Source organism: Sciurus carolinensis, chromosome 4 (assembly GCF_902686445.1).
Source record: "Sciurus carolinensis chromosome 4, mSciCar1.2, whole genome shotgun sequence".
NCBI lineage: Eukaryota > Metazoa > Chordata > Mammalia > Rodentia > Sciuridae > Sciurus > Sciurus carolinensis.
In genome coordinates, this window is record NC_062216.1 from 88,657,068 (window position 1) to 88,680,674 (window position 23,607).

Consider the following 23,607-nt stretch of genomic DNA (forward strand, 5'->3'; position numbering starts at 1 on the left):
CAATTGCTTACGAGTTTGAGCAGATCTTGGAGGGAGGGGAGAAGCAGGAAGTGCATGGAGGAAAAGAAAAATGTCAGTCACTTTGTAGATAAAGCATTGGATGATAGATGTTTTCACAGGAATACAAGTCACTTTATTAAGAGCGCCTGTGATCATGAATTAACTCATACTAGTCTTCGAGAGAGCTCACCTCAGAGGCACGTCTACAATTTAAATTTTAAAACTCAGCCTCATCCATGGATGTAAAATCAGAATCTAAGAATTAAAAAAATATATATATTCCACAGAAGCACTTCAGAGAGGAGGGGTCAGGCAGTCATGTCCCTACATCCAAGTTATAAAAAATAACTAACCTTAAATCTAGGTTTTTTGGGAGCATCAGGAATCCAAAAAGTTTGGATTATTTGGAAGCAACCCACAGAGATCCTGAAAATAGTGGAGCTCTGTTGAAATTGACCTGCACCCTGAAGAGACCCGAGGAGGCTCTGAGAGTTCAGTCGTCGTTTCAGTCAGATTAAACATTATTAATAAGTGAAGAATAGTCAATTCAATATCTTGAATTTCAAAAATTACCTTAGCAACAACTGTGTATTTTAAATGCTCTCTTGCTTTTGAAGATGCCAACAAAAAGACTTCGCTATTTTCAATGTAATACAGGATATAGTGGATTACTGGGACACTCTTCTAGCCCACAGAGTTCATGCTTGTTTTCACACTTGACAATGCAAAGGAAAATGGCTGGGTTTTGGTGAGGTGGTTTTGTTGTTGTCGTTTGGTGCCAGGGAGGGTGTTGTTTGTCACCCTACTACTCCCCTACAGATGCTTTACTCTTTTACAGGAAGGGGAAGCAAGTCGTCCTTATGTAATTGTGTCTCATAGCTAGAAAATTTTCCTAGTCATTCAGTAGTTAGAACACCATCAAGTGAGACTATTAGGAAGAATCAACATCAGCATTAGATAAGAGTCTTTCAAATCACATCAGAAAAGCAGAGGGCTTGCTTTGCAAGCCTTTAGAAAGACCCAAAAGGCTGTCACTACCATGCCACCTTGCTATTAGTCACTGTGTCAAAATATACACTTGCCTTCTTGATGAAAAATCCCAAGTTCCTGTGTATAAGAACATCAACACACACCTAATTGCACTCCAACCCATTCTTTCTGTGTACCCTCACCTATGGATCCACGTGGACTCCCACACATAATTATGCTTCACCCACACACATAATTTAATTTCTTGCCCATATGTTAATTATATCCTCAACTTAGGCATCTAAATACACTCCCCTGCCTCACATCTAATTATAGCCCCCCTCTCATGAACATAATTACACCATTCAGCCACCCATCTAATTATGCCCTCCCCGACATATTTAATTGCACTGCCCTGCTCAAGGACCTAATTACATTCTAACCAGCACATCAATTAAGCCCCCAACTCTCCAATAATATTCCTCAGATGCTCATTTCCTTATCTCTGTACCTACTTTAATACTTCAACGAAGGACTGGCAACTTCCCACAAGTGATCTCCTAAGAAGCATGGCACCCAGCTAACCAGGCAAAATAATGACAACATACAGCTGAACCAAAAGCAGTTTTGGTTCTTTCCCGTAAATAACATGTATTTGCTTTTTCAGTCATTTAACAAGCCCCTCGGAAGTCCAGATTAAAATTTCAGCTGTTCTTCCACTTCATGTGCATAAGCATTTTTATGATGAAAATATCTAGTAATTAGCTCATTTATTTCAGAGAAAAATGTTTCTCATTATGGATATTTAGTTATTGAACCCTTAAAAAAACATTACCCAAAACTTTCTCTGGGGATATATATTTATAAGTACTAGTTTTAGAATATTTGCAGATCCCTATATTCAAGGACATTTAACTCTTCTCCAATTATATGGAAATAATTTTCCACAAAGCTTCTGCTAGGACTTATATTCCCTACTCTACAACAAAATTGTGATTTCAAAAAGATAAATTAGAAGTATTCTGCTTTCTATCCAAGATATATCTCTGTAAAATGAATGATGTGAATATTTATATACTGGGTACTCTTTGCCTATTAAAATTTCTTATTTGATCCATTATAAAAAAAATTACTTACACTTTCCAGAGAGTGTTTTGTGTATTTCACATATGGTCTGTTAATTCTGGATACAACATCATAGAGTATCATCTCATGCAACTATTCAGCAGATTTACTGAACACTTCATAATCGATTCTCAGTTACTGATAATTATTCCTGATGCCCTCTCTGACTCATGAATGCCAAAGCAGCGACACAGGCTGTGTCCACACTGTATGAGAAACTGACGACATTTCAAAGCCCCCAAACCTGTTGGGGTTTTTTTTCCACAGTAAGCAGGTAAGGAAATACGACAGGCATGTGTATCATTTCAAAGGTAACAGTCAATCATTCTTAATGGTGCATCAGAAAACAAACAGCAGCAGGAAAGAGCAGAGTCTCATGCTGTTGCTAGACCCTGTATCTGCACCTCCCTCACTGGAAATAACCATAGAAAGGTTCTTTTTCCTCTAAATATAGAAAGGGCATCTTCCTGTTGATGAGCATCGTACTGGAGCCTCCCTGCCTGCATCCAAATCCGGGCTTTCATGTTTCCTCTAAAACCATCGGCAAGTTTCTTAACCCCGGTGCCTCAGGCTTCCCCTCTGTTATAATAATACCCACTCCACACAGTTGTTTTGAGTAATAAAGAGTTATGTCTGGCACCAAGTAAGTGATCAATAACTGTTATTTTGGCTTTTAGTGAACCAGCATTTTCTCAGGGACACGTGCTAGAAATCTTGGAGTCCTCTGTGCTCTGCTCTCTGAACATGCCAACATCTGCCTCTCCAGAGGTTCTTGTCTTCTTCCCCTCTTTCTACCTTCAGTGTAAAATATCAAAAAAGAAAAATAACTTGTTACTTGTAGTTATTTATTACTTCTAGTTGGCTTCTGATTCTTACCAATCACCAATGCTTCGCTCATATCAATTCTTCTAATAGAATCACTGGTGCAAATCACTCTCCCACTAAAAATTGTACCATGGGTCCCCCTCCCACACACAAAACGTTTGGAATCTTCATTAAGTGATCCAGGACCCACCAACACCCCAAACTTCCTGTTCATTCTTTTCTGGTCCCACTTTATCTATGTGTACACGCATTCCCTCTACTTTTTTATTTACCTGTGTTTCCTTGAACACAGTCTCAATTACTTGTCTCTCTACTTTTCTGAAGTTACTGCAAGGCCACCACCCCCAAGTTTCCCTACTCCATTGTCTACCTACCAAATTATTTTTCATCCTGAAGATCTGTGAAATGTTTGCAGGTACTGTGGTACTGTGCCTGATAAGATCTCTTACAAGTTTGCAAAATACTCAAGGACAGAAGCAGATCAGAAGCACATTAGAATTCATTTATGCTCAATGAGTCATGAGAATTATGTACAAAAGCTGTACACAGTGACTTGGAGATATATGTGGATTTGAATCAACTCACTTCTACAGTACTTCAGAGATTTTCAAATATTATGGTTGCTACTGTTATTTTATTTCAAAATGGAGGCCTCTCTTGATGTTTTTCAAACATCAAGAAAAGCCCCATTAAAAAACAAAAACTAGAGAAACAAGACAAAGAATCCTGTTTTGTGGTAGAGATGCGTGTCCCTCCCTGACCTCTTGGTCTTTCCCTTATTTCTGGAAGTGATAAACGCCCCAAGGAATTCAATAGAACAAAAGCTCTCTAATCTAATCATACTCTCCCCCCCCCTCAGAAATCAAGAACTACACATATAAAGCAAATTTTCAATTAAGGGCATTTGGCAAGTATTTACTGAATGTCAACCAACCACATACCAGTCACTCCACGAGGTATTGGGTTGAAAATCCTGACTTTCGCTTCAGCGTTTGCTTCATTAAAAGGTGGTGTGAATTAAGACATTTATTTTTGTTTTCAACTATAAATAGTGTGCAATCACTCAGCGATGCAGTGGCTGGCTAAATCGTTAATACAATTTAACTGACTGGGTATAGGAACTAGAAGGACAGGGATTGATTGCCTACTAATTAACTGTCTGCCTTCAGAAAAAGAATATAAGCCCAAATTGATGGTCTCAAGTATAACTATTTTATTCCATTAAATGATGAAGAAATCAAGTAAAAACAGTTTTGGGGGGGAACAATGTTACTGCTGCTGCTTCCACCTTTATTTTTCCGACCGTATGAAAATATCTGTCATCCATTTTTATTAAAAACAGGGGAAAGTTGATTTCAGAGCATCCCTCTGTTCCCAGCATGGCTCCCTTAATTATCTCCGAGGTCTCTTGTAAGTGTCCAAACAGCTGACATTTGTAGCCTCTGAACTGGGGAAGCCTCACTCTACCTGCCTGACCATCTTCTCTTTTTCATAGTGTGGGCCACATATATTGGAATGAGAATCACTGAGAATATACATTGAAGACATATTACATACATACTTGTGTAGTTCTTTTTCTAAGTGTTTTTTAAACAATTTTTAGTTGTCAATGACCTTTATTTTATTTATTTATTGTTTATTTATTTATGTATTTTATGTGGTGCTGAGGATCGAACCCAGCGCCTCACACATGCTAGGCAAGCTCTGCCACTGAGCTACAAACCCCAGCCCACACATGTGTAATTCTTAGTCTCACTTCAGCCCTCTTGAAACAGAATCTCTGGCTACTCTCATCTTCTGGGATTGGAATTCACATCCTGGCTACCCCACAGAAACATCTATAGCATTACCATTAGTTGCAGTAACTGATGATCCTAGGTACTTAGCATCTTGTACCACTTTACTTCCTACAAGTTCCTATACCTACTATGGTTTGGAAATAGTTTAAGTGTGTACCTCACACATTCATGTGTTTGAAGTTTGGTCCTTGCTGTGGTGACATTGAGAGGTGGGAACTTTAAAAGATGGAGTTTACTGTGAGGTTCCTAAGTTAATTGGGGACATTGCTTTTGAAAGAGATTGTGGGACCCCAGCATCTCTCGAATATATGTACTTCTACCCTGATGTAATTAGGCCAAGGGGGCCCTAACCAGAGCTAAGCCAACAACACCATGCCCTTGAACTTCAAAAATTGTGAGCTATTCAGGTACGGTGGTGCACATCTGTAATCCCAGCTACTCAGAAGACTGAGACAAGAGAATCACAAGTTGAGGCCACCCTGAGCAACTTAACACAAAACAAAAAATAAAAAAGGACTAGTGGTATAGCTCAGTAGTAGACAGTGTCCCTGGGTTTGATTCTCAGTACCACAAAAACTTGTGAGCTAAAAAAACTTCTTGTTTATAAAGTTATTCTACCTCAGGTATTTCATTATAGTAACAGAAAATAGATTAATAGAACACTCATCCTCTACAAATGGAAAATAAGCCCTTCAAAGGTTTAAACCATGGCTTGTAACTCTTAACATCCTCTGAGCCTACCACAGTAGATACAAAGGTGTTTGTGATTGATTTATTGATTCACTGATTGATTTAACCCATTCCCCAATTCAGTTAGAGAAGTAACCTACCTAAGCAAATGGAGCAAGAGAAGTAACCTACCTAAGCAAATGGAGCAAACTCGTCCATGCTTTTAGACAGCTGGCATAAAAATTTTAAAACTTGTGGAAAGATAGATGGGTGAACTCATTCAATATATTTTTTTCTTTGAGAGTCTAGCACACAGGAATTGAAAAATTAAATGCTACAGAATTCAGACAAATAAGAATGCAATAGGGAGTGCTAGAGACTGTGGCAAATGGAGGACACATGATCAAACTAAAAGGATCAGAACTTACTCATACTTTGTTGACAGGCATGGAACCTCAGGCTGCTAGTTACTCTGACTTCTTTTGCCAAGTGATACTAAAACTTGAAATACAAATGTCAAGTATTCTAGTTTTAAAATGTTGGCATATACTTCAAATGATTTTTAACAACAACAAAATAAAAGCCAAAAAAATCCACTTGAAGGGCATATGTAGGCAGTTTGCATATTCTGCTATAGTACCCAGGTGGGGCCATGACAGACGTAGATTTATTCAAAGAGCAGGTGATCAGAGATGAGTGTAAATCTCAAATTATTCAGAAAGTGTAGGAAAATGTATATTTCAGGAAACTTTTAGCTAAAGATTGGGAAAGACTTTCTTCTCCTTGCCAAGCTCAACTGAATGAAGAGGTTCTCTTCTAAAGTAACTAGTGAAAAAAAAAAATTAGGATTTTAAGTGACAAGAAAAATCCAAAAGGTTTTTGAAAGGTCTTCCTCATTTCTGTTCAGAACAGCATTAATATTCAGATATTACCCACAGTGATTTCTCACACCTCTCTCCTTTGCTCAGGCCTCCCATATTTGTTTTGTAACCAAACTTCCCCATACTGTTGCAATATGCATATTTGTTTCACAAGATATTATGGATATCTTTCCACCATGATTTTAATATAAACAGTATGCAACTGTACAGGTGTTTCACCATTTAACCAGTCCCTTAAAGTGATATGTATTAGGTTGTTCTCAAATTCTTGCTATAATAAACAGGACTGTTATAAATATCTTTGAGTTGTGGCCAATCCAGGAAGGCAGGTATGGGGGGGGGGGGCGACACACTGTACTATCTCTTTTGAGGTGGACAACAAAGTTTGCTTAATTTTATGCAAATAACCACACAAAAATGTCTTCAAGACCCCCTTTCCAAAAGGTGACATCACTAACTCATTCCAGATAGGATTTCTCCTGCTGTTACTTATCCAATGCATAACCTGGATCACTGATCCATATGTTTCCTTGATATGAATCCACAGACATGGAATTAACTGGTCTGGTGATACTCACATATTTGAGGCTTTTAATTCACACTGCTAAATTACACCAGAAAGTCTGTACCGGGTTCCTGGCACCGGTGTGCAGGCAAACACCTTTGCCTCAACTTCCTAAATTGGTTTCCTTTGAACGACATAGGTCACACCAACAAAAATCAGCATCTGAGTACGTATTCATCCATTTCTATAAGAAAAACACAATGGGAATCTGCTTACATGCTATTACAATTATTTGAGACCATTCTGGTAGAGAGATTTCATTACGGTGAAATCATTTTTCTGGTGTATTAACCTGAGAGGAAAGGCAATGCACCCTGAATGGTTAAATTCTAAGACTTAGGCTTTAACAGGTCTGTGTTCAAATTCTGGATTGGGATCACAGCATGGAACTAGTTCAATTAAGATCCCTTAGTCTCAGTTTCTACATGTAAAATGGAGAAAATAATTCCATTTATATGGTATAATAATATGTTGGAATTCTGAGACAATGTTCAAAACATTTAGCAAATCAAAAGCTAATCAAATTACAAAAATATAATTAACCCACTCCTGGATGTTCTCTAATATATTTTATTTTCATTAATATTTCCTAGACATTTTACCTAAAATGCTCCACTTTTAGAAATTGAATTACATAAGTGAACTTCTTTATTATTTCTAATTTAAAATAAAAACACTGAATTTAAATGAAAAATATACTCCACATAAGTTTCTCCTCTAAATAGATATACCAATATATTTCAATTAAGAAACTTTTGTAGGAGCTATAAGCAGTTTATATTAATTGCTGTCTTTGTATATGTGCTGTCTACAGAGTCATAATTAGTAAATGCAAACATCAGAAACTTCATTAAAACATGTCAGTTTTCCTATTGGGTTGGCCGCATCCACTTGAAACCACTTCCCACTGCCATTATTTTGTCATCAGTGGTGTTTGGAGATCCTTTGACTCACTTATCCTGTCACCAACAGGAAAAAAAAATCTGCATGATCAGGATGATTTTTGAGGTTGAAATGATTTTCTTTAAAGTGTACTAAACAGGATGCCAAGTCCACAAAGAAGTAGGCAATAACAAATTTGGGGTTGGCCAATTTACTTCTCATTGCTTCTCAAGCACATCTTAATTGGAAAATATTACAGACAGGTGGAGCAATTATGTGTGTGAACTCTATATTTACCCATATAACATATCTAAATCATTTCTTGGACTGGGGATATAGCTCAATTGGTAGGTGCTTGCCTCATATGCACAAGGCCCTGCGTTCAATCCCCAGCACCAATAAATAAACAAACAAATAATTGCTTGGGCCCCTAAGTGTGCAAGTTGTGGAAATGACTCCCATGTCATGGAATATAATGGTTATGCACACAGATTGCCTCACCAGAGTCTTCCTCCATGTGACCTTGAGATGGTTACTGAACCTCTCTCAGCCTCAGTTTCCTCATCTGTAAATTAGGAGGAAATTTTTTTAAAAACCGCAACCTCTATAGAGTTATTTAAAAAATTAAATAAGATGATAATGATAACAAGTGCCAAGTCTGGCACCTGAAAATCACTCAGGAGATATTAGCTATTAATGTCTTTACAATATGAAAGCTCCAACAATCACACTGTGCCAGTCGTTTCCCGGTCCCCTTCCCTGCCCTGTGCACTCTGCCCCTTCCACTCTTCTTACATCTTCTCTCCACCATATGGAAAAGTAAAGGGAAGTTTCTATACATCAAGATCCTCTTGGGGTAATGTAACCCAAAGCATGAAACTGATGTTTCCTCCAGGTACTCTCGTTTAAAAGACATGACATAATCCATGACATTTTACTACCACTATTTTTAATATGATAACAGTTTGCCTTTTCTCCCCAAGGTTTCCTGGATTTTACTTCATCCACTTCATGTCTTGTAAATCTTTACCACTAAATGTTATTTCCCTGGGCCCAAATCCTCATCTTCTAAATCCTTCCTTGCTTCTATTTGTTCACCATGCAAAAGGTCAGTAATAAAATTATAAAATGCCCTAAGAAGCTAATAACTATAATTTACTAATTTTTGCTCTGCTATGGTCTGACTTTTAAATATTGCAGAGCCTCTTATGGGGTCATTTTCCTGAAATGTGATTACAATCTGAAAAAGTAGTCTTAGGGGATTAATTTCTGTTCTTTACTAATTCCAGAGAAGTCACAAACTTTTCCATCAAAGGATGATTGTTCTAACGGCTCACACTGCACACTCAGTCTATGCCTGCAATCTGGCTGAAATCATTTCCTATTTAGAGTTCCAAGGGGTTAAAAAAAAATTATTACTGCCTCTGGCAAGAGGTTGTTTGGGAGCTTTATCAACTGGCTTGCTTCCTAAACATATTGGCTCCATAGTGCTACAAAGACTCAAAAGTGTTTTATTCCACCAGCAGAGGCAAGATAACTGGAAAACAAGCAAGAAGATAGTATGTTCATTTAAAAATACAAATCACGCTCATTTGTTTTGTGGGAAAATTGGTGCAGGAATATCTGATGGTTAGAAAACCGAAGAAAAGTAAGCACCAAGGCCCCAACACAGGTCTAACAGCCTGGGAAGCCAGTGCGTGGCAGGCAGGAGACCCGGGGGTCACTCAGCCTTCTGCTCCTTCACTGAGCTCTGTCACTGCCATCTGACTAGAAGGAGCGAAGAGACTGGCCAAGTAGATATCTCTGACTGTGATTCTAAATCTTCAGAAAGAGCAGCAATTTCTCCCTTGCAGAGTCTCATACGATTGATTTCTTTACAACACCTGAGACCCTGTATTGATATATAACCACACGAGGGTGACACACTGCCACTGTAACAAAAGGGGCTCATTAGTCAGGCCCAGGGGGGCACACCTATAAATCCCAGACTCCACAGGCTAAGACAGGAAAATTTCAAGTGTGAGGTCAGTCTGGTCAACTTCAGCAAGATCCTGTCTCAAAAAGATTGGGAATGTAGTTCAGTGATAAAGTACCCTAGGTTCAACCCCTAGAACCAAATAAAAAAAAATAAAGCAAAAAAAAAAAAAAAAAAGCAAGAAAATTCAAGGCCAGCCTCAACAAAAGGGGCTCATTATAACCCAGTCCTCTGATCATCATCTTCAGTTTCCTCCTAAAGGTTTTAGTGTAGGACTTTTCCAAGATGACTGCCTCCAGTATAAGGATTTCTCCTTCCACTCTCTAATAATGACCTCCAAGTCTATACCAAAACCCAGGCTGGGGGTCTGCTAGGGTACAGGTGGAGATGCATTCAGCAAAATTAAGCAGCCAACTCATTTATTTGTCCATTCATTCCACTAAAATGTATTAAATCTCTATTTCATCCCAGGCACTACATTAAGGACTGAGATACTACAGTTCTGTAACTCCCAAACTCCCCAAATTAAACACTGCCTGGGACGCTTCCCAGGCAGGGAGAAAAAGAACCTTGAATCAACTACATTTGAATATGAAGTTGCAAATGAGAGGTAACTGGAACTGTGAGAAGACCCCCCAAGGAAATACAGGATAAATGTAAATTAAGTAGGTAAGAGGAGGTAAGACTCTTCCAGGAAAAGGAGCAGTGAGTTAAAAATCTCTGTAGAAGGAGAGAGACGGCTTCTACAGGAGAGGCTGACTGAAGGCCTGTGGGGTAAAGTGTGATGGGCCAGAGAGAACTCTGTGGAAACTGATGCTGGAGCCCCGGGAACAGGCCCAGCCTTAAGGAGTCTGTCTTTATCCCAAAATCAATAGGAAGATAATCAGGGTGTTAGGCGAAGTGATAGCATGATCTTACCTGCATTCTAAAAAGCTAATAACTCAGGCTACAATGTGGAAAATGGACCCGAGAGGAGGCCAGATTAGACACAACATGCCCAAGTAGAGACTTTTGAAGAATTCTAGGCAAGGGGCCATTTGTCACTTCAAATAGGATGGTAAAGACAATGGTGGGAAATTTGAAAATGGATAAAGAGAAGGAAATTATCTTCACACCTGAAATTTTTCTTCAGCTCTGCTGAGGTTTGAATGTCCCCTCCAAAATTCATGTTCAATTTGGTGGCCACGGCACTAGTATCAGGAGGTGGGGCCTAGAAGAGGTGATTAGGCCGTGAGGGCTCCTCCCTCATGAACCGATTAATGATGTTATGAAGGGATGGGTTCCTTCCTGCAGGAGTAGTTTTCTGACAAAAAGGATGAGTTTGGCCCTATTTTCTTTCTCTGTCTCACATGCCACTTGTCATGCTTTTGGACTTCCCAACCTTGAAAACCGTAAGTTTAATAAACTTTATTGTTTATAAACTACCCAGTCTGCGGCATTCTGTTTAACAGCAGAAAATGGACTCATGACAAGCTCCATTCAATGACAATTTGTCAAGAAGAAAGTGTGTCTAAATGTGAATAAGAGGCCAGTGTAATGACACACGCCTATAATCCAAGTGACTCAGGAGGCTGAGGCAGGAGGATCGTAAGTTCAAAACCAGCTTCAGCAACGTAGAGTGGCCCTAAGCAACTTTGAAGACCCAATGTCAAAATTAAGAAAAAAAAAAAAAAGATTGGGGATGTGGCTCAGTGGTGGGTCAGCGGTGAAGTGCCCTGGGTTCACTCTCTGGACCAAATATTTAAAAATAAATAAAAATAAAAAACAAGATCTATAAAACAAACTAATATCTGCACTCCAGTACCACTATGATGGTTTGACTTTAAACTTATACCATCTTGTCATCTCAAGATTAGGATGAAATTCTGACCACCAAGAGGTTACTTCTGACATACCATCCCAACTCCACACATTATCGTTCACACCCAAAACCTTTCTGCTCTGCATTGCTGCTGCCTGCATGGAGCACAATGCGGGTCCTTCTGCACATGCTGCAGTTCCTTTTAAAAGAATCAGGCTGATGCCACGTGGAGCAAAGGCTGTGGAAGAAGAGTCATTCATTCTATGCTCCTTCAGCACGTTTTCACTGAACACCTGCCAGGCCATGACCAACATGCACAAAAAACATGTCAACAAATAACTATTATTCAACGGTACGATAAGAGAGAGATGCACAAGTCTGGAAGAAGGAAAAAGAGTTTTTTAATCAACATGCAGAGCAGTAAAGATTTGGAAGGGGGCTCCAGAAAAGTTTTAAAAAATGAAGATGCTTTAGCTAGATCTCATAAGGTAAGTAATTCATCAGATAAGCAAGGAAAGGAAGGATATTCTGGGCTGGGGAAAAAGCATGTGCAGAAGAAAAGAGGAAATGAAAAAAAATACAACTTTTTTGGGAAAATTCAAGGCCCTTGAAAGGAAGAAGGTGGGTAGGAGTTGATGTTTGGATCTTAAAGACTGCATGTGCTATCCTAAGAGTGAGCTCTATACTACAGGGGCAATCGGGAAGGATTAACTGGTCCAAGTCTAAACCCCTGTAGACAGGAAAAGGAAGGGGCCTTCTGTAACATTCCATAGAAATCAGCTGTGGCCCCGTCCTGGTCAATAGCAAGACAAAACCCAGTATTCCATGGCACCAGGGGCTAGCTCCTGCCCAACTGCGAGCAGATGAAGCTTCTTCTAGCTAGCGATGTCATTTAACTACACCTGCAAGGCTTATATCCTACCTGCTAATCGTGGCTACAGGGGCTTTCCATTACCTCCAAATGTGGAGTTGATAAAATGGACTGAAGCCAAGTCCTGCCATTTCTCAGTGCTATTATATCACAATCTGTGAATCATACCATGAGGGTAGTCCCAGCTCAGTTTCAGGGTCTTCTTCCTGGAGTCCCGAATGCATAGGATGTGAAGGCTTTTAAAATGAAAAGGCAACAGAGTATCTGCAGCTGCTATTTATCCTTCTCCATGAAACTTCTCCACTGACAGTGCTCCAGCAGGTTTGGTGGGTGTGAAGTCTGGTCATTTGCTCAATGTTTACCAGGCAGGTGGTAAGGACTTAAGAGAAGTGACATTGACAGTTTCATATTTCATAAAGACAAAGTTGGTAGTAATGGAGATGATGCTGCTGTAGGGAGGCAAGTTCATAATTGGGAAACTTTTCTAGAAGCTCTTGAATGAGTCCAGATAACAGGTGAAAAACCTAACCCAGTGGCAGTGAGGTTAAAAAAAAAAAAAGGGAGGGGACAGAGTCAAGAGATGTTTATAAAATAAAATTGGGCTTGGAGAGTGACATTCAAACATGAGAGTCAGGTGGACAGCTCAAGTGGCTGAGTAGATGGTAGTGTCATTACCTGAGAAAGAAACAGAGGGAAAGAAGCTGGGGAGGGGCAGGATTTAAATTGGAACGAGTGGGATCAAGGACTTAGGAATTAGACCAGAGACCCTGCACCTAATAGAAGACAAAGTAGGCCCAAATCTTCATCATGTTGGCTTAGGATCAGACTTCCTTAACGAGACTCCCAAAGCACAAGAAATCAAAGCATGAATCAATAAATGGGATGGATTCAAACTAAAAAGCTTTTTCTCAGCAAAGGATACAATCAATAACATAAAAAGAGAGCCCACAGAGTGGGAGAAAATCTTTTCCACACGCACTTCAGATACAGCACTTATCTCCAAAATTTATAAAGAACTTACAAAACTTTACACCAAAAATACAAAAACCCAATCAATAAACAGGCCAAGGAACTGGACAGACACTTTAGAGAAGAAGACATACAGGCGATTAATAAATAAATGAAAAAGTGTTCAACATCTCTAGTAATTAGAGAAATGCAAATTAAAACAACTCTAAGATTTCATCTTACTCCAATTAGAATGGCTATTAACAAAAACACAAACAATAATAGATGTTGGCGTGGATATGAAGGAAAAGGCACACTTTTACATTGCTGGTGGAGTTGCAAACTGGTGCAGCCACTCTGGAAAGTAGCGTGGAGAATCCTCAGAAAACTTCGAATGGACCCACCTTTTGACTCAGCTATCCCACCCCTCAGTTTATACCCAAAGGACTTAAAATTAGCATACTACAGTTACACAGTCACATCAAAGTTTATAGCAGCTCAACTCACAATAGCTAGATTATGTAACCAACCTAGATGCCTTTTAACAGATGAATGGGTAAAGAAACTGTGGTATATATACATATATACACAATGGAATATTATTCAACCATGAAGAATAGTAATATTATGGCATTTGCATATAAATGAATGGAATTGGAGAATATCTGCTAAGTGAAATAAGCTAATCCCCAAAAACCAAAGCCTCAATGTTTTCCCTGATAAATGGATGATGATATATAATGGGGTGGGGGGGTGGAGGGTAAGAGAAGAATGGAGGAACTTTAGATTATGTAGAAGGAAATGAGAGGGAGGGGGGTTATGAAAATGGTGGAATGAGACAGGCATCATTACCCTATGTACATGTATGATTACACGAATGGTATGAATCTACATCGTGCACAACCATAGAAACAAAAAGTTATACCCCATTTGTGTACAATGAATCAAAATTCAGTCCGTAAAAATTTTTTAAAAACTATTAAAAATGTAAAAAATAAAAATAAATACATAAATAAATTGGAACAGGTGGTAACCTATAGGATATTCAGGACTGTATCCAGTGGGAGTGGGGACTGGGTCTATTTTTACTCACCATTATCTTCTCAGGAACTACAACAGTGCCTAGCACACAATAGCATTTGCTCAATAGATACTTGATGAATGTATTGTTAACATCTATTTCACATAGAAACATCAAAATCCCAGGGCAGCAGTGTTCTGTGGTAACTGGGCATATTCATTTAGTTGACGCATCCTACAAATGTGAAAGGCAGTTCGTGATGCCTCAAATCCTTATTTTAAATTTAAATTCAACTCTGATTTTAGTTCATAGATTCTCAATTTATTTGAAATTTTATGGCTCATATACAAGAATTATGTTTTTTCCTGAGTGCATAAATATCATTGGCCTTCAGATTTTAAGAAGTCCTTCAACAAACCCCATGTCAGACATCTGGACACATCTGTTCTTACTGACCTTGTGTGTTATAGTCAAAGTCAATGCCAGACTATAACAAGAAAAAAATTGGGAAACTTATAAATTATAGCTCCAGAATTAATGGAATTTTGTGAATATACTATTCTTCAAATAGTAGATTAAACCCAAGATGTATGTGATCAGAGAAGACTAAGCTTTAGAAATAGAAAAATTTCAAGCACAATCATCAGATAATACATACTTTATAAGCAGTTGTTAGTGTTTTATTACTAGCAGAGTACCTCCATAAAGATTATCAAATTAATATAATTTGCAATGCTTTCTCTCAGCACCTATTTTTTTTTCTTTAGCAAAGAGTTAAAACTACAAACTCTGAGTCTAGGCACCTGAGAAAATTTTGCATGAAAAATCCTATGCATAAGAATTTTCAATTTACAAAATGATTTGCCTGAAAAACACTTCTATTTCCTTCATAGCCAGCAGATACTGATCCATACATCATCAGTCCTAAAATTTCTTCACCACACTTATTCATTCACCTACTTTTCTAAAAAGCTGCCAATATTTCTTTTGTTCTTTCTTATTTTCCCTGGTACTGGGGTTGAATGCAGGAGTGTTTTACCACTGAGCTACATCCCCAGCCTTTCTGATTTTTTATTTTGAAACAGGGTCTCACTGAGTTACCAAGACTGGTCTCGAACTTGTTATCCTCCTGCATCAGCCTCTAAAGGTGCTTGGATTATAGGTATTTGCCACCACACCCAGTTTCTTAATCAATAATTTACTCAAATTCTCTTTCACTTTAACTCCCTACGTACATTCAGCATCCATGGAGTTAAACATAGGAGAGGGTAGAACTAGTGTTTTTGTCTGAAAATTTCTACAGTTTTATCAGGCTTCTCTCAACCTCTATGTACATCCTGAACCCATATCTGGGGCAACTGCAGATTCAGACTGAACCTGGGGAAATGTGAGTCAATCTTGGAACTTAGGGTAATGATTTGTGAATGCTCACCCAGAGGTGAGGAAATCACCCTCAAGTTACCTTAGCATTCTGGCCCTGGCATTGAAGTATGGCTCTAATATTTTGGTTTATGTCTTGTTTTCAAAAGATAGCCCCGGATTGTCCTTCCAGATTCCCACCTCCAGCACATTCCAAGTACCTATAACTGTGCTTCAGTTATGCTTCAAAAACAGTCCCTAGTTTTGACGCCTTTGCTAGGGACCCTCATCTTGTTCACTTGAGTCTCTGCCTTGATACATGATAAGTTAGTTCCCAAACCTTCTTCTACCAGCACCTCTGGAAGCTGACAGTTGCCAAAACTTCCAGTTTAGAGACTGAGAACTTGAAGTAAACAGGTGTAACTGGATCACTGGGTATAGCTCCACCCACCCCCAATTTTCATCTCCATGTTCCACATATAAAAGATACATCATGTCATGTTACTCCTTAGTATCTTCTGGGTATTGCCAGTTTCCTATGGGACTCTAAATACCCCTTTCTGGCTATGGGCTGGACTTCCCTTTAACCCCCTCGGCTACTTTCACTTCTCTATTCCTACTCCTACCTCATTCCCCTACCCTGTTGGAAAAACCAAGCTTAGAATGAGTCTCTCCAATCTGTGCAGAAGTTCAGAGCCCTAAAGATAAGAGAGTACAACCAGTCAGGCAAGGAATGAAGAAGAGAATACTGTGCTATCTTGCATGTTGTCTACAAATTATCAGCCAAGTTACAGAAAGAAGATTATGAGCAAATCAGAACAGATACAAACACTGAGAAAACACCCTCTGGGCTTATCTGTACCTATTTATTCTTCAATGAAATTAATTAAGCCAGAGAATATTTAGAATTGCTATAATATCTCTCTGTAGGTAATCAAATGTATCTTTATGCATTTAAGAAACTCCTAACAGAGTTAAGAATTACAAATGAGCATTTTAATAGCAGAAATGAAACAGAGGCTTCCTGGTATCCAAACAAATGCTCGAAATTAGATAAAAATAGGATGGAAATTCCTTTCTACACCTGGACCTTTGCCGGTAAGAAAAACTGAGATGAAGAAACTAAACAAAGGAAATTTAAAACAAAACAAACAAAAAAACCCACAAAGATGCAACAGCTTTTTCTGCAGGAAAATGCCCTGTCCTGTCACTGAATCTACAAAGAGGATGTTATATGGAATAGAAACACCCCCTGAGAAGTTATCACTCCTGTCAGACATACCAGATGAGATCTGACTCGGTGGTAATTGATGTCATGCATCCTTTTCAATTGTTTCCAGGAAGCTAGAAGCCTGAGCCATAATCAGTCTTTGAACTAAATTTTACACACTGTCAAATACTTTATAAAGGTCCCTCGCATGGCAAAACAGACCATTCCTTACACTTATTTTTCATTTTGTTCTCAACCATATGCAACCTATGAATTTTCATTAGAGAAAGAGCTAAACTTTTAATCATTTCTCAATTTAAAAAGCAAAGCATCCTCTGTTTTCCTTCAGTTCCTCTGTTGGGCAACTCCACTGCCTGACCTCACCTGTAATCAGTCATTTCCTTTCCTAATGAGGATAAGAGATACTTGGAAGTCCTAGGATGATTCTCTCTCCTCATCTTCTCAGTTACAGAGCAGTTTGAAGAACAGTGCATAGTAATCCTCTGTTCACAAATATGAGCTTACTCCGCTGGAAATTAATAATTTATTTCATATTATACTTTTCATTTATCATAATTACTATCCAAATATAATGACACAACTTTATAATTGGCAGGGTCTATAGCATTCTCCATTACTACTTGGCATTTCCCTAAATCCCAGACTCAACAGATTTATTTCTTTTCACTCTCCTAGAGAATTGATTTCACCCCTTTGTTGGTGGTGTTTTTATTTTCCTCCATCGGTTCCTGGCATTACCAAAATGTCAAGGAAATGCTAAAGTCCATAAATTCTTAGACAGACAATAAGAGTGATAATATTATCATGTGCTTATTCAGAGCATACATTACAAAGCACTATTATACCCATAATCTCATTTTAATTTTGTTTCTGAAAATAATACTGAAATATGAAGACCTGGTATTAGTCATCCCAGTTTACAAATTATAAAATTTAGGAGGTAATGGTTGTGTAACTTGTCTAGGGTCACAAACATCATCAAAAAAAAGCAAGCACAGAACTCAGATCTTTAGACTCCATTTTCTGCACGGTTCTCTAATGTTGGCATTCAGCCAAAATCAACAGGGTAAATTATCTGAATTATTCAGTGGTAGTAGAATCATGATTTTGATTCCTACAATAAAGAACCAAAGTGCAAAAGATAATTTTGCTTCCATCTAAGAAGCTGGATTTCTCCTTTATAAAAATCAAAATAATATAACTGCTCTTATTTCTCCTTTGAATGTGGGCTAGTGGGGAGTTCAAAGGCAAAAGGAGACTACAGTATTTTAAGGGATCCTATAACCTGCATATCTGTGGTCTGTATTCCCCTCCAAATAAATGCAAAAGAAAGTAATCTATTTCTTCTAAGGGTATACTTATAAAAGAAGTAAAATATCCATAAAATGATTTCAAGTGACTGAGTGATAAGAATGATCAACTATGCCAATAGAACTCATGTCATTTCAAGAAATAAATAAGACAATGAAAAATAGAACCTTTGAAATCATGTCAGGTTTCACATCCCAGCTCTTCCACCCACCTGGAACCTGTAATAAGGTATTTCACCCCTCTCAGTCTTCAGTTCATCCATAAGGAAGCAATAACAACCACACAGAGTTGCTTTAAGGACAGAGTGAGATACCACGTGAAGAAACTGAGGCAGACGGTATAGGTTGGCAAATGCAGTGCATTTTCCTAGAGTTCAAATACTAAATTTCCTAGCTTCTCCTGCAGCTAGGCATGCCCTTGAAACTGTCCTGACCAATGACACATAAACAGGAGTCTGTCAGGATTTGCTCTTCTATCTCTTCCTTCTTTTGAGGAATCCTGGATCCCTAGTGAGCATTTCCTTGGCCACTGGCTAAGGATGGATGAGTAGGAAGACAAGGGCTTGGGAGTTGATGGCACTGTGTAACCAGATCCCACCCTGAATAACCACCCTGTAATTCCTTATTGCCTGAGATAAATAAGCACTTATGTGGTTAAGCCCCCATGACAGCCTCAGGCTTCTGTCATAAAGCAGCAAGAGCAAGGCTAACAACATCACCTAACATAAGCCTGACAAAGATCTATGCCCACCAAACATTAGTCCCTTAGTTTCCTTCCAGTTGAAAAGGCATGTGTTTGGAAAAATGATTACAATAATGTTGTTATTATATAGGAGGATCCAAATTTTACTAGGAGAAAAAAAAATTGCTGAGAAACTCTGAAATATCCAGGAGTCCGGAAGGTTCTACTAAGCACATTTGTGTAGAAGGGGAAACCTGTGTTTTCATTTTAACAAAGCCACTTTGACAAACTACTTCAAAATGTCCTTCTGGGTTTCCCAGAGGTCAAGGAAGTGTCAGGGCCAGGGTCAGGGGAACATGACAGGGACCCTATGGCCAACCTACGGAGCAGCAAATGAGTGTCTCTGAGGGGTGCATTACTGGCTGTTCTGATATTCTTTACATTTGGCCTTGGGTGAGGATTCCGAGGAGACATAACTGGTCAGTTTGTGATCCCATCACATGACAGTGCAGCACAATGCTAGAGAATGGTAAGCCAACCATGTTTTTACTACACCCAAAGGAATATTTTTTCAGATTATATCAGTACAGATGTGGTTTCTAACATTCCTTGCTCATTTCCAAGGAAACTTATGCACTTCCTGAGCAATGTATTTGAGGCCAAACTAGACTTTATTCAATAATTCCTGCAAACCCTGGACCGTGTAGACTTAAAAGGGACATTCCTTGGTCACACAGGAAAAAATCAGTCCTAACCCAGGGGATGTGGTACTCTCCAAACACATACTTGCATGCACATGTACATTCAAAGTGCCTATTTTTAAAAATTCTATGTGAAAGTTAAAAATAGCCCTTCACACTTAGTAATATTCAACAAATATTTCACCAAAATACATTGATAGAGCTATTGATACAGTTGCACAAAAAAATCCAGCTTGGTCTCCTATACTCATGCAAATACACTGCAGTGTTCCAGCCCAAATGGGACCTACACAGGGAACCCTTGGCAAAGATGAGTAGATGGAAATGAATATTGATATTAGGTGAGCAGCACTGCACTGGCCCAAAAATGAAAATCTTGTTCCTTAAAGGCTCATAAGGTGGTACTGAGATCAGCAGAGAAGGACTTTCAGAAAGTTGTAATATGTACATACACTTAATAATGAAGCTATAGGAAGTTGCAGGAGGTCCAAACAAAAAGCAACTAACTACTTGTAATAATAGAGCTTCAGTGTGACATCCCAAAGTACTCCAGAGCCTGCTGAGGATATACAGCCCGGAGCAGGACCTGTTCACATTCCACAATGTAAAAAGTACCTTTCTTCTTCAATTGCATCTTGGCAACAACAACAACAAAAATGATGGGTGAAAGTATGCAAAAGAATAACAACAACAATAATGATGGCTGACATATATTGAACACTTAATGGAAAAGCCCAGGGCACTGGTGCATAATCTGAGTTGTAGAATGAGTGATCTGGCATTATTTTGCTGAACCTCAGGAAAAGGGGGGATGCTTTGTTCACACCCAAACTCTGCACTTCACCCACTCACCTGATTTCCGCAGAAGCTGCACAGTCTCCTTTCTTCCCACAGGGAATATGAATGAGATGTATCAATCAGCTGGAAACTTAGTTAGCTTTTAACAAACTAAAAGCATCTCACTAACACATAATAATGAATAAGGGCATGGGAGAAACACATCATCATTTTTGTGATGCAATTGCTTTTCCAGAATTTCTGTAAATTAGTCATTTCAGAATCTCAGCAGAAAAATACATATGTAACTTTAAAAAATCTATTCACTAAATTAGTTCAGCCTCTTGTAATGACTGTGCACACACGGAATGATGTAATGACTACTGGTTCCTAAGGAAAAAAAGCATTTTCCTTTATTATTCAGGGATGGTTCTTTGGTCTTGCACCAGGCACAAAGAGGCACAGAATTCATTTGCACACACTTTGAAAAGGAAATGTTTCCTACCATGCTGCTGCTGCAGCAACTGACAGATAAGATGGGAGGCTAGTTTATAGTTCTTTAATCATCCCTTTTCTTCAAGTCTATTTTCTGGTATAAAATAAAAAATCAGTTGGTATAACTGAAAGCCCTCATTTATAGAGAGCCTCTTTTGAAATTCTTTTAACATTTTTCTCCTTGTTAAAGAAGATCGTTTTCTTATCTCTGCTTCATTTCATTGCCAGTTGCTATCCGTCTTTGTAGATGGAAGATACTGTGGATCGGCTTGCTCAAACTCTATTCCACCCTCTTTCCAGCTTCCTGCTGAAGCATGGTAGTCAAAAACTGCCTTTTTAGGATTCAGTACATCTAGTGTTTTGGATATAAATTAATCTTTACCCATTAGATGCCCTCAAAGGAGATTTGGAAGAAGGAAGAGAAGTGAAGCCCTATTTCCCTTAGAGGCAATTGTGACCATGGCAATGGCAAGTTAGAGCATCCTAATTCCTAGACCACAGTTATTATAGCAAATTTTTGAACTCAATAATTCTAGGAGCCACTTCTTGATTCTTCCTTCTCCATTCTTCCAATGGTTTTTTTTAAGTACCCTCATCCCTTATGTGAAATATCTTTCTGTCAAAAATACCTAAGGAGGGACTGGGGTTGTGGCTCAGTGGTAGAGCACTTGCCTAGCACAAGTGAAGCTCTGGGTTTGAACCACAGCACCCCATAAAAAATAAATAAATAAAGTTATTATGTCTATCTACAACTAAAAAATATTTTTAAAAATACCTAGGGAGATTTCCAAACCTTGCCTAAACCCTGATAAAAATAAACATATTCTTCATTCCTCAGTCTCAGGATGTACCTCGTGAACCAGTACAACATTAATACCAACATTTATATAATGCTTTGTAGTTTACAAAGTACATTGACAAGCATTATCTAAACTGGTCCTCGCCACTACCCTGTGAATAGATAGAACAGGTGCAGCTCTATCTATCTTAGAGATGAAGAGAGCTGAGTCTCAGAAGAGTTAGGTGACTTATTCAAGGCATTTAATTAGCAAGGGGTGGAGGCAAGATTCAGTTCCACGTTTTATGGCTCTTAGTCATTTCCTTTGACGTTAGAAAGTCTCCTAAGAGCAAGTGAATAAAGGAGAGAGAGAAAGTGCACAAATAATGGCAATTATTAAAATTTTCATTTGCTAGTTTTAAAAATATATCACTACACACACTCAATTCAATTATACTAACACACCTAAGGATGAGCAAGAAAGTATGGGCTGTTTTGTAGAGACTGTGCTTGTTTTGTAGGAACTGTGGCAGTTAGAACCTGTGCCTCAAATATATACGATCCCTCTTCCATAACTCGTTGGCTCTTCACTTATAAAGAGCATGGAAGCTCAGTGCCACTTTCCCGTCTGACCATGAATCCTTTCTGTGGGATCTGACCAAACCAAGAGTGACTAGAAGACCGAGGAAGGCCAAGATTGGCTTCCCAATTTCTCCCTAGTGGCAATTTCACCCTAAGATCCTCTCTCCCTGAAATTACGGTTTCCTAGAATGAAGATTTACTCCCCCCATCCCCATACTTGCTGCCTAGACATATTCTAGTAAAGCATTTTATTTCAATGCTCAAGAAGCCAAGAAGAAAAATATTAAATAAGCAAAGCTTGATTTAAACCACTTCAAAAGTGGTCAGAATGAATTCTTTCTCTCTGTACCCACCACTCCTCCACTTCATAGCAGTTATCTAACCACGGGGTTAACCATTTAAGAGTTCTGAGAAGCAAGCATCTCACCATATGGTCCCCATTCCCTGAAAGCAACAGCAGTCCTAAGAAAACGTTTTATTCCAGTATCACAAATCCTCACGACCATTCCAAGGCCAACCTCGGAACACTGGAATTCCACAATTCCCTGACCAGTCTCTGCTTGCTGCCTTCAGTTTCATTTGACTCAAATCTAAAGAGCTAGGAAAACTGTAACTCTCCTGCTCTATGCTATCTTCCTTCCATCCTTGCATCAAAACATGAGATCTTGACATACACATACACAAAAGACAAATATAAGGAAAAACATTCAAAATTAAAATGAGGACAAAGAAGACGAAAAGAAGATCCAGTGAGTTAGGGAAAATTTCCTATGATTTCAAGAACTGTGAGAAACTGTCAAAATGAAAAAAAAAAAAAAAAAAAAAAAAAAAAAAAAACCCACCTCTATACTAACCTGGGGGAAGAGAGAATATGTTGAGTTGTCAATGGTGAATGAGTATAAAAATTCCCCATCATACCACATGCTCTTCCCCATGGGGGAATTCATTTTAGTCATAGCAAAGAGATGGGCGGGGTCACAGCAGTCTTCCATTTGTTTCCTAGGAGAGAAAACAGAGAGAGAAAAAAGAACAGCAGGTTAAGTGAGCAGCAGATTCATTCACTTGTCATTCCCACAGAGACGTGCAGCCTCACCTCAGCGGCAACTCACAGAAGCATCAGCGTCTCCACAGTGATTAGACTACTATTAATTCACTCTGTCAGCCATCAGAAGGCATGACTGGAATATTTCCCCATAAAAAAAAAAAGAGTTGAAGAAAAAAAAATCCACTCTCAGGTGCAGCTGAAATATGCCTAAAGGCAAAAATAATCATTAAGATTTATTGATTGATTCCAACAGTCAGGTCCAGAAGACTTGGAGAGCTAACTTCATTGAATGCTGAGCTATTCAGCTGCAGCAGGA

At 38.7% G+C, this 23,607-nt stretch overlaps 1 protein-coding gene across 1 annotated transcript in view; it reads right to left on the reverse strand.

Moving 5' to 3' along the window:
- Positions 1-23,607, reverse strand: part of St8sia1 (ST8 alpha-N-acetyl-neuraminide alpha-2,8-sialyltransferase 1) — a 126,339-nt gene that overhangs the window by 62,839 nt on the left and 39,893 nt on the right. The window contains 1 exon segment of the mRNA XM_047551318.1: positions 23,101-23,245. Coding sequence (XP_047407274.1) covers positions 23,101-23,245 — 145 coding nt within the window.